Source organism: Teleopsis dalmanni, chromosome 2 (genome assembly GCF_002237135.1).
Source record: "Teleopsis dalmanni isolate 2A chromosome 2, ASM223713v2, whole genome shotgun sequence".
NCBI classification, from domain to species: domain Eukaryota; kingdom Metazoa; phylum Arthropoda; class Insecta; order Diptera; family Diopsidae; genus Teleopsis; species Teleopsis dalmanni.
In genome coordinates, this window is record NC_051847.1 from 225,460,570 (window position 1) to 225,473,814 (window position 13,245).

At 31.7% G+C, this 13,245-nt stretch overlaps 2 protein-coding genes across 2 annotated transcripts; one reads left to right on the plus strand and one right to left on the minus strand.

Annotated features, from left to right (window-relative positions):
* The first annotated feature begins 324 nt into the window (after positions 1-324).
* On the plus strand, positions 325-3,515 carry LOC119684098. The gene is made up of 5 exons (XM_038098047.1): positions 325-414; positions 468-729; positions 803-934; positions 996-3,336; positions 3,402-3,515. Exons 1-5 carry the CDS (start codon positions 400-402, stop codon positions 3,409-3,411), a joined length of 2,760 nt encoding a protein of 919 aa, XP_037953975.1. The 5' UTR covers positions 325-399; the 3' UTR covers positions 3,412-3,515.
* A 4,554-nt stretch (positions 3,516-8,069) lies between these two features.
* LOC119685139 (histidine-rich protein PFHRP-III-like) lies at positions 8,070-11,181 on the minus strand. Its single transcript, XM_038099347.1, has 2 exons — positions 11,001-11,181; positions 8,070-9,610 (listed from the first exon to the last, which is right to left on the minus strand). Exons 1-2 carry the CDS (start codon positions 11,010-11,012, stop codon positions 8,570-8,572), a joined length of 1,053 nt encoding a protein of 350 aa, XP_037955275.1. The 5' UTR covers positions 11,013-11,181; the 3' UTR covers positions 8,070-8,569.
* Positions 11,182-13,245: the final 2,064 nt, after the last annotated feature.

Below are 13,245 nucleotides of genomic sequence, written 5' to 3' on the forward strand. Positions count from 1 at the left end.
TATATTGAAGAGACTAAAAACAGAAATTAACAGTTTTTGGAATGTTAAAGATTTTTAGATTGAAAATTTTTCTTTGATTTTTCTTTGAGACCGCTGTATCTCGCTCGATGAGTGGATTTGACCATATCCTTAGTCAAAACTGCAGGATTATTGAAGTTTGAACACCGCAACGTGACCCTAAACAAATATGATCAACAAATTAAACAACATTTCTTCGTGCTTACTAAGATAATTACAAATGTTAGTTTATTCTTTTCTGTTCTAAGCTGCACTTATGCTAATGAACTGCATTTAACAGAAATGATCAGAAATGAACAACTTCAGCAAAACTTTAGGTTTAATAACTAACTGAACGCAGCACTAAGCGTTTGCTTATAACAACTAAGCGGAACTCAAAAAATGAAGCTTGCAATAGTAAAATTTAAATAAATCTCCAATAATTATAATATCTAATAGACACTTTTCAGGCATTGTTGGTTTCGCTTATTTCCCAACTCCACTTTGTGGACGTCAAAGGTAGTGTGATAAGCCATCCAGCAACTACTGTAATTGGCGGCATCTCTTTACAACCTATATCTCTTATTTCTGTCAGCAAACCTGACGACGATGGCAGCTGGAAAGATAGTGTTGAAGATGCTGATGATGGCTCTTACAAGCCGCAGCCCGGTAATGAAGGCGAATGGATTGATGATGTAACAGCTGAAAATTCAAAAAAGCACAGCGCTTCTGGTAATATAAAATTGCTCATGTCTTTATTTTTTTTTAAATCATTAGTTAACAAAAAATATATTAACATTATCAGTGAATTCTGTAAGATTAACGTCAATTTGGAATGATGCTAAAATTTCAACTTTGCCCAACCTTCAGCCTATAAATAAGCAAATAGTCGCTCCGGCAATTGTTACTCAACACAGCCCACCTTTAATTTCTACTGGTAATTATTAAAATATCCTTACATTCGATTTTTGAATTATTTACCGTTGATTATATATTAGTTGGTACTGCTCTTCTGAAAAATGATGGCGTAGCAGATGGAACATATGCACAAATACCTATAATATCAAATGCAAAGGATGCATTACACACGGATGTTAGTTCCACAGTTGTAGCAAGTAGAATTGCTACTATTGGTCCAAATGCAGTCAATGGTTTACAAAGCAATAATCATGTGATTAACCAAGTAAATTCTGAATTAATTACCAACAATCCGTTGGATATATCCAAAGGTGTATACAACAATCAAGTTGTAGCGAAAAATATTGGTACTGGCATAAATCCAAATACTTTGGTAGCCAAGTCTGTTATTACGCAACCAACTAATTTATTCACGAATAAGCTAGAAACAGCTGCTGTGTCTTCAAATATTGCAACACAACCCATATCTTTACTCGCTAACCAGTTGATTCAAAAAAATATCGCCTCAGCTTCATCTTTGGTTGGAAACCAACCTACTGTTTTACTTACCAACCAACCGAGTACAAAAGGCATCATCAGTGCCGTCAGTCCTAACGCTATTGCAGTCCCCAATGATGCTATAAGTCAGCAAGAAATCTTGAATTCCAACATATTAGCTCAACAAGGACTAGATACTCACTTAGATTCACGTGGACTCATCACTGTGAACGGTAATATTAACAATGAACAAAAATCAATTATCGCTGAAGCTGCAATAAGCCAACCCAATTCATGGATTCCGAATCACTTACCTACACAGAGTCTCAATGCACCTCTCGAACAAAACCCTGCTTTAATTTCTAATGGAGCCATACGTGAATTAAGTGATTGGGATCCTAATCAATTAGCAACTCAAAGCATTAGTGCTCCTCTTAATCAAAACAATGCTTTTATTACAAAAGCAGCGTCCATACCATCAAGTGCTTTGCTTAGTAACCAATTAGTTCAACAAAGCATCAATACAATAAGAGATCCAAACCAAGCAATCGCTGTCAATGACGTACAGAATGCTAATGCACACATCGCTAATATAGATGCTAGTCAAACAGGCACTTTAGTCCAATCAAGCAGTTTAGTTTCTAACGGAAACTTAGAGCAACCAAGTGCTTTAACTACTAACCAATTACCTTTACAAGATATCAATGGTGCTATCAATCCTAATGTTGTATTGATTAGACAGCAACCAAATTCTTGGACTCCCAATGAATTACTTCAACAAGCTATTCCTGTAGCCATTAATCAGAATCGTCCTGCGGTCGTTGATGGTAATATTGTAAATGCACAAAATACTTTAGTTGCTAATAGCGATAATGTCCATAATGTCCCCAATAATCCGAATATTATTCACAGCCAACCAAATGCTTGGGTTTCCAATCAATTCGCTGCTCAAGCTATCAATTCAGAAGATGAGACTAGCCCTAGCTCACAAAATACTTTAGTTGCTAACGGCGCTAATGTCGATAATGTCTCCAATAATCCGAATATTATTCAAAGCCAACCCAATGCTTGGATTTCCAACCAATTCGCTGCTCAAGGTATTAATTCTCCTCTGGATCGAAATAGTGGCTTAATTGCAAACATTGCTCCTACTGAACTAAATGGTCTTGTCCCTAATCAATTAATTGAGCAAGGCACTGCAGCAGCCGCTGATTTAAATCCTGTTACTTCAGAAGATGGCAGCATCCCTAACTCACAAAATACTTTAATTGCAAATGTTAATTTGAATCAACAAAATCAATTGCTTGCAAACCAATTGATTAATCAAAATATTAATCCAGACATAGCAACTGTTGCTGATGTCAGAGATCGAAATGCAGTAAGTGCTGATAATGGTGCAAGTCAACAAGGCGGATGGCTTTCTGACCAATTACAGGAACAACGTTTACTAATTGGCGAAGTACCACAACAAAATACTTGGGAAAATAGTCAATTAACAAGAGATGATGTTAATGGAGCGGTAGATGAAAGTCAAAATTTACAAGTTGGCGGAGCTAATAATCCTGAAGTAGCTAATGTTCAAGAACAAAATAATGGTATTGGAGTAGTAGCTAATGATGTTCCATGGTCTAATGAATGGAATAGTTTAATCGATTTAAATAGCCGTCGTTTAGCAGGTAGTGGTGTAGAAATTGGAAGAACAACAAGTTTAAATGAATTCGGAATGCTAAGAGAAACAGGTGATGTAGGTGGTACGGGTGGTGCGGGTGGTCAAGGTGGACCAGGTGGAGCAGGGGATATAGGAGGTGTAGGAGGTGCTGATGGTGAAACTGGTGCTGATGGTGAATCAGGTTCCAGAGTGGTTAGAACCTCCTCGCTTTGGAGTAGAGATAATTTGTTACAATTGGCTCAGAATACTAAAAGTCAATTTCGTGGACCCATCGTGTAAGTAAAATATTACAAAATATCTACAGAAGTTTTTTTAAATTTGAAATTGATCATTTTTTTAGTGTGGCATAAAAATAATAGTACTCTGGACGTTGGATCTTTATTCCTATAAACTGTGTTGTTTTAATATTTTTCATTAAGTTATATTAAATTTTCAATATGTATTAACGAATTCAAAATATATATATAAAATAGAAATAAAAGTTCTAAACTCGTAAATTCTAGTATTTAATTTGAAGAGAGTACATACAATAACTATATCAAATTAAATTGAATATTTTACGCACAACTCTGAACTTTATAGCAAATACTAAAAAAATATGCATAACACCACAAATCACTATAGGTCGCTTCCCTTCACAAAGCTAATTGGAAGTTAGATACAATTCAAGCTATTACAGAATCTATCGAAAATGTTTTAGAGCTAATCACAATAAAAATCTAAAATTTTCACAGCATAACATTTATACCATAAAAAATCGTTTGTAAAGGCTAAACCAAATGTTTTCGGAAATGTCTAAATAATTATGAATAAGCTCTCTAAAAGCAGACTAAAAAACATTTAAGACTATATAGAACTCTATAAAACTCACGACCAGAATCTGTCATGCCGTGACATTATATCGCACTAATTTTATGAATTAATCTGCCTGTTAATATTTAGACTGCTTAACTCAAATATCTGGGAAAATAATAATCTTTTTTAAAAACGTTAAAAATGATTTTACTACCAAACTAATAAGAGTTATTGTTAGGGACTATGAACTTAGATTAGCCATTTGAAAAACTTTCATACTTATCTAAGAGATTAAGAGGATGTAATGAAGCAAAATAAAGGAACTTTTTATATTACGGAAAACGCTCTTGAAGTAGGCATTACCGAGAAGAAATAAATATTACATGTCTTACTCACTTACTTCCTCCTGGTGAAGCATTGGACCTCCACTAGGAGAAAAACTTAACTAGAACATCTGACTTGTAACTTAAGAAATATAATTTAAAATAAAGACCTTAAATATTTTATATTTTGTGCAATTTCAAAAGAATAGAAATAAAATTTAAAAAAAAAAAATATACCACTTTATACCTCTCTGTACCTCTACTTTAACATATTTTTAACATAAAGAAATGTTTTCTGCTGTGATATAATAATGTTAACATAAGTTTTGGCATTCGCAAATACAGTTTATTCTTGTATATGTACCGGCAAGATCTATATGAGATCTTTAAAGAACTAGCACCGATTTTTTATTGCATATTTGTAGGCTGTTAGATTTTATTTTTTATATATGAATTGGCTTAAAATTCAATTTTTCTTTTTGGACTAGAGAATGTTTAAGCAAAGTTTCCCTATTAAAGTAATAAAGATACCAAAAACAGAAAAGAATAAAATTTAGCTGAATAATATTATTATAAGAAAAGTATTGTCTTACTATGTTGTAGCGTAGCCGATCTGAAAGAAGAACAAAAAACATAGAAAAATCTTTACAACATTTCTAGAAACCTTCGAATAAATCGTAAAAATTTTCATTGACCTTCATAGATAATGTTACAAATTAATACATTTAGCTCATGGGCGGCACAATCGCATGGTTCACTGACACTCGCTTGCGGAGGAAGATGCCGAAGGGGACAAACTCGAGTAGGTAAGAAGCATTGGGAAGCACTGGTTCTTTTCAATATTGAACAAAAATACCAGGAAAAAAATATCGCGATACTGGCAGACCGTCAATCAAGGCAGTCAAGGCAGTAAACACGCATCAGGTAACTTTAAGACTAGTTCAAGAATTCCTTAAAAAGCTAAAGTTTGATTCTCGACGAATCAAAACAGAGATATACATATATGCTACTATAGCACATACTGCTACTGTTATATTATTTTCACTGATCGAATAGACAATATTAAAATACAAATATTTACAATCTCTGTGGTATCTTTGTATGTACACAAAATGTCAACAGAAAGAGATATATCATATGATATGATATTATGTTTACTACTCACATATAAATAGTCAAATGCATACCAATAGGATTAAATGCAGATATTGTGACAGTATATTTTATCTTATCGATACTAAATATATATTGCACTAGTCATATCCGCAAAAATATTATAATTTACACTTAATATCATTCCATATGGCTCTATTCGATATTGGAAGCTGCGTCCACGATGAATTTAATTACTTCTGAGCATTGCGCTCATTACTGCACTACATTTGATTAAATCTATAGAGCAATTATTGCCTCAGATAGACTCAAAAGCAAATCAATCTGCATATTTCATAGACTTTACTTCAGTCCAACTTTGAGTTGGACATCTGCTGCTATACTTGCATCTTATTTTCACTTTGCTTAATAGTTTTTGTATTTCTCACATGCATATCACATAAAACGTGTATTTCTATGAGTCTATGCTTACGTCTGCATAAATATATGAAAATATAATCACTGTAATAATATAATTAAATGTGCTTAAATTCATTGTTTCAATATATTTTATACTATCAGCAATCAAGATCTACAATAAAATACATTATTGTAATATTTGGCCATACTACTGCTTTAACACTCTTTACACAAACTCTTTACATACATTATGCAAAATCAGACTCTAGAAGTCTTTTATAATTCCCATCCTGACGGTGGATGTCGAGTCTTGTACAACCAGAGAACACCTTTGCTGCTTTTGTGGTAACTTTTGTTGATGGTTGACGATGGTTTCAAGTAAGCGTTTTATCAAGAATTGCAGTCATACAGTTCGCACCATTTAATACTAATTGGTATATATATAACTTAGACAATTGTTCGGATTTTTTCTCTACCTTTAGAATGATACAAAATTGTTTTCCACATTATTTTAATATGATGCACGTTTGCAGATACAAATTACTAAACAAGTATTCATTAAAGTATATCATTAAATCATTTGTATTTGTTTTACTACTTACTCCGATCACGAATATAACATAACCCTGTCCGAAGACAGGACCTCAACTCTTTGAATAAAAATCACAATATTACCTGCTGCGGATTTCTTAATATCAGATAGATAAAGCCGATCTGGAACTAATATTCTTTTCCTGACACAGATTGTACCAATCAGTCTCATCTGTTTTCAAACTGAGTCAAAAATGTATTTTCTTGTTGTCTTACTATTCCATATTGTCACAGGTCTATTATAAAAGCTCAAACCATATTGAGATGAAGATTAATTACTATTCGAACTGTGTTGTGATTAATAATACTTATGATAAAAAATAAGAAACCAATACCTAATATGTTTTCTTCTTATTCTGTTACAAATATATTAATTAACTTAATATATTTATTCATGTCATGTATAAAGGGTGTGAATAAAAAATTTTTTTCAAAGAAAGTTATAGCACATGTAAGAATTAAATACCAAATAATCGAATCCAGTTTTCAACTTCAATGGAGCAATAATTGCTCTATTAAAAGTAAAGTTGTTTTGAGTAAATTATTATGTAATTCATTTGGTAATTTAATTTTATTATTAAGAAATGGATTTTTAAAAATTTAAAGTGAACTATGTGTTTAATTACTTTTAAAAATAAGAGACTTGAAAAAGACCGTTTAAAATTGAACTAAGTTAAAAATGTTTATATTTATTAGCATAAATTCATACGTATTCAAAGAATAATTTATTAACTTATATGAATTCTATTTACTATATAATGATATCAGAATTGTGATTATCAATAACATTGAAGATATTCTATAATGTGATGCGATACTTTTTACAATCTGTCTCGATTGATACAAGGCAGTACTGGCATAATGAAAAGCAATAAAATTTTGTGGCTCAGCATTTTCCAAAATATTGCTTCCCTTGAAACAATATTGCAGTAGATCATCTCCTAGCCTCAAGTGTAAACTCATGCAACGCATATAACTATATGGGGCTACAACGGGCCTTATACGCTTATAACTGATGCATTCATAGTGGTCCGTGTCAATAACTTGAAGGGACGCACAAATATGCAACCCGCTTGCTTTAAAAGTAACGAAATATGAATTTTGGTCACTTTTAAATCTGAATACGGAATAAGTTTCACTCGTATTGACCAATTCATCCTTGTATATATTTGAGATATATTTTGGATATTGTTCGGTGCAAATACGCTCCATAACCGTTGTCTCCAATATTTTACAACTTGGAGATAATCGATCACCAGATATACCGATATAGCAAAACATCGTCATAATTGAAGTCACTAAAGCTTTTTGTGTTGAACAAATAAACATTATTAAATACTATTCAACTATTATTTTATTTCAGTTCAATATTGCTTTTTAATAACTAATTTTTTTTAAATTAAATTTTTTCAATAACAGTTTATGTCAAAAATAAGGATACCAGTTTTTATTAAAGTTTATTTGAGTATACTTTTTAATAATAATATATATCGGCATTTTTACATATCGCAATTGGAATCCATTCCAATCATCTTAATGTTGCTCCGTCGCTGTAAAAAGTTATTGGTAGTTAATGGTAGGATGAGGTTAAACTTCATACCTTAATGAAATGCTGACTTCTAAGTCTTTGCTACTTTAATTCGTTCCAAATTACCTTTTTATCTCATGGAATTATTGATCATATTTTGGGTTGAAAGATCTTCCATAAGTCAACATTGTGGTTGACCCAATTCACGCTAATTCTAATTTTGACAACTTCTGCATTTATATTCAGTAAAAGACATCAATTATTTGTGTTCAAATTCTTTGATTGTATATTTATTTTATTACAGTATCATTTCGTATTTAATATCATATTCAAGCATTCGTAATTAGGGAGAGTCTTCGGTTCGCTATCGTTAATTGTTGGTCCATGTGATGGTTCAGCAGTGAGGAAAATGAAACTCAAATAGTTAAGAAGTACTTAGTTTATAGATTCAATAACAGACGAATTAGATAACAGATATCAAAGAGCATTAAATGGATATAGAATAAAGACAGAAAAAGTTGATTGAAGAAATAGATCACTTCAAATTGGATGAATCAAAAAGTATGATTAAGTCAAGGGAGAAATAAGAGCATATAAAATATGTATCACAATAGTATTTTAAGTATAAATTGACAGTGTTTAAAATAGTTATATGTTAAAATGGCGAATGGTGTATTAATAGAATTCATATTGAAACTTAGATGTAGCTCACTACTTGTCCACATAAAGCTGTTTGTATTTGTTATCGATCGAGTTTACTTAATAATGATGACCCGCACCATGGCTAGCTGCAGCCAAGGCACTTAAGTGAGCTGCACGAGCATGTTGGACTTCTGCAGGTTCAACTGGTACACCATTATGAATAACTGGAATATGTATTGGTCCTTTATGGCCACCGTCATAATGGCCACCACCATAATTGCCACCGTCGTAATGACCACCACCATAATTGCCACCATCATAATGACCACCATCCCATCGTCCGTCATAGTGCCCATCGTCATGACCGCTTGGTCCAGCTCTTGCTGAAGCTTCAGCTAGTGCTGTATAATGAGAGGCCTTGGCATGTTGTACTTCTGGAGTTTCAACTGGTACACCATTATGTATAACAGGAATATGATAACCATGAGCATGCACAGCAGGAGCAATCGAATGAGTGGAATGTGAAGCATGAGAATAAGCACCCAAAGCTTTAGCGTGTGCGGCATAATGTTCGGCTTTTGCAGCTTGTACATCAGGTGTATCGATGGGAACACCACCGTGTGTAAGAGGTACGTGTCCGAGAGATTGATGAGCATAAGCCCAATTGCCACCATATAAAGAACGTTTGTATAGATGATGACCGGGATAATGTGCAGCGGCAGCTGCTGCAGCATGGGCTGCAGCGTGTTCAGCTTTAGCATGTTGAACTTCTGGTGTATCCACTGGTACGCCACCGTGAGTTAAAACTACGGGATGACCAATTGAAGCATGAGAGTATGGCACATAGGCATGAGCTGCCGCTTGATGAGCAACAGCAATAGGTGATGGAGCCTCTGGTAGATTTGTGCCAACTGCCTTAAATCCAGTGTGTGGATCAGCTGTATATGATAGTGATTGAAGGTGACCATGACCATCTACATAGGAATAGGAGCCACGTGTGACCCCATCATGTGATCGAGATTCATGTTTTTGCGAATTTGGATCGGAATAACCATAAGAATATGTATGACTATGTGGGTCCAAATGTTGAAATTGTGTGGAGACAGCACCGTATGGATAGGCTGAACACGTTGCAACAAGCAGCGCAGCTAAAATGAACTGTAAGTGAAAAAAATATTTATAAAAAAATGTAGTTACTCTTAGTTTCATTATGTTATAGGCGCAAATAACATAAATATTTTATAATATCTCAAATTTTCTTTGCTTAAAATGGTATTTTAAATTAATTAAACTAATATCTAATAACCTTGCAAAATTTCTGTTGTTAATAATTAATAATATTGCTCCTTAATACAATTTTTTCATAAGTCAAGTTGCGTTTACTTCAATCAAAACTATAACCAGTTAAAGTCATTCAACCGCAAATCTATAGAAACTACAATATTTTTCATTTATTTTTACATTTAATTTGGTTTACTAAGTGATTAAAATAATTAAATTTCTTAAGTTGATTGTATATATAATTGCCTCATTGCTTTACGTTTTACATAATATTCGATTAATATTCCATTTAATATTTGGAAAGATATATTGCAAACAATTCATTACAAATCAGTTTAATGAATAATCTAATAGTGTTAAATGACTGTGTTAAATGACGCACAAAATATTTATACTAATACTGCTACGATATGAATATACATATTACAAATTGTTATTATCATGACAACTCTAATAGTGCATTTTCGTCTAAGTATGTCCCTATAGAAATGGCTCCTATTTGACTTGAATAGAGGTTAAAGCTTACCACACCCCCTAGCTTAATTTTTGAACACTTTTGTCGCCTTATGAAGAGAATACAGTTTACCGGTTACAGAATGTTAAAAAGGATCAATTTAACTATATAACTAACATTGAAAGCATTAATTTTTTTTTGCAATAATATCGTGTATCTCACACTTACAGTTCGAAGTGTGAACTAAATCTATCACCAAACGATATTATTAAAAAAAATTTAATAGAAAAGATAAATTCAGTTACAATATATATATGTCAAAAATGTATGATACTTTTACTTAAATTTTAGTTCGCTTTCAAATGCATTAATTTCTTTTCAAATATTTGATATAATCTATTGTATAATGATTTATATTAGGAATTCTATGCTACTAGTAATAATTTATATATTTATTATATTGTCACATCTCTTTTTTAATTTTATTATTTATTTTTTATTATATATATTTAAATTAACACAATTTAATTCATTAGTCCTCTGCCTTAATTGACATACTGGAAAAGTTATGCGTATTTTAAATAAGCATAACTATTTTAAATAATATAAATATTTTATATTAATATTTATAGTATTATTTTACACTCCTTAAAAGATTTTTTTTGAAATGTTTGAATTTACTAACACTGACAGATTGCGAGTTTTTGCTTAGATATGCACAATTTAAAGTTTTAATATTTTTAACAGTAATTTGAATCTCAGAAAAGGACACTGTTAAATTTGAACACAATGTAAATTCTTAGTCTTACTTACAAATGGTTTCATTTTAAAAATCACAATAGAGTTAAGGACGTTAAATTACGAATATATCACGAAAATTTTTATTATTTTATTTATTTATATTTTAACGCGATTCTCTAAATAAAAAACTGCTAGCACTGTTACTGTTTTAACCTCCTAGAATCGCGACTAGGACTGTTAACAAACTGTGCTTGCTTACTGCGATGTAGTCCAATATATATGCTGAGCTTGGCACTACAGAAATACTCATATACTAGCACAGTGAACAGTAATAACAATATCAATAATAAACAAAAAATTAAACTGCTGCAGAAACTAACAACAATACTAACACACACACAATTATAAATGTAAACAAATAAATAAAGAAACTGTAAAAAACATTGGACTTAGCAGAACAACGTAAAGAAATTGGAATTACTTACGTTATTGGTATCGTATCGTAAGTGCTTTGTGGTGTTAATCTAGTTTAAGCCAAGAATAATGAATGAAACATTCACCACATACATATACCTGCAAGATGTATTGCTGTGTGTGTTGCGTTTGCTTAAAAGCAATGGCAACAACAATAGCGGCGGCAACATGTTTCTGATGCTGAGAAGGTGTTTCAGCTTACAAAAATAATTGAATTACTTTGCTTTAATTGACTGTAATATGTTTTAGCTCTTAAATACATTGATTTTGCAATTAATTATTTAACAAAAAATATTCTTTTAACTGTTACTAGTCATATAGTCATATCCTGATGTGTCTGTATCTTCATATTCGTACTAATTTGATAGAAAAATGTTTCGCATGTTAAAAAATGTTGCAAACTGCAAGAGGCATGGAGTTGGCATTGGTTATGGTTATTGCATTAAATGCAATAGAGTATGTGCATTTACAAATACTTTTTTTATTTATATATTGCAAAAAAATAAAACAAAACAAATATTACTTGTAAATGAGAAGAAATTTGTCCAGTGTAGTTTAAGCTAAAAAGATTTTAATTAATAAATCCTTACTGGTATTTTGTCAAGTTTTCCATTAAGCTAATGAGTTACGTGTTAATGTTAGTAATGTTAGTAATGTTTGTAATGTTGCAGCAACTGTTGCACAGCTAACATACAATTTGCATCAAAACACCAAAACTCAGATGCAAAAAAACCAAAATATGCAACAATGCAGTTTTGGGCGTTCGTCTTGCTGTAATCAATGAACTGAATCACGAGTTGCTGGACTGTCAAATAATGGATTTCAGCTGCTATTGAATATGCTGCGACTATACTAACGCTTTTTTTTTGTTACATATTTTTTATCTTTTCACATTTTATATAAATTTTACTTTTCTTTGAGCAAGTATTTTGTATTTTTATTTTCTATCTTATAACCCATATCTTCATGCAATACATTTGGCATACTGCAATTACTGTGGCCACATTTATTGTTGCTACACATTGTGCTATGGCTATTGCTATTGCTATTGCTTTTCCAGTTACTGTTGTTGGTTTCAATACAAATTTTCGATACTGTACATAAAATACTCGCGTTTAAAGCTTATCTCTTGTGTTCATTATTGATTATTATTGTAGCTGATGTTTCTATTATTTTACCGCCACACAATATATTCTTGGATATAAAGTTGACTTATCTTAAATTCGGAATTGCTGCATTCTACATATCTCTGCAACTATGTCAGAGTGCAACAAGTCTGCTTGGAGCTGTAGCCAGACTTTATACATAAATACTTCGTATTACTTGTGGCACATATTGCCAAAATATTGTCGATTATTTCAGTTGCTGAAAAATACTTTAGCGAATGTGGGCAGCAGCACATGGTTACCTATTAATATTGTTTAACCGAATTTACCTGTGGGTGGTAAACAAAAACAAAACTTGATAAACATAACATCAGTATAAAGCTCATTAAATGCTGAACCCCAACCCAATTTTTGTGGCAGCTAGGGAGTTAACCAAGCTAATAAACTAAATTTTAGTATTTATTTCAAATATTTTTATATGGTCGTTAACATACATAAAAATGGTTTTCAAGTATAAAAAAGCAGATAAACTCTCAAATTGGATTATTAGAACACTATATAAAGATAAGATAATAAAATTTATTACTATAAAAAAGAAATAAATAATGTATCTTATGCAAATTAGCCTTTCATTAACAGAAGTAAATAATGCAGATGCATATCAATATCTAATGTGTATGGGATCAAAGTCAGCAGACTTTTTCAAAAATAGGAAATTTCAACTTTTTCACTTTTTT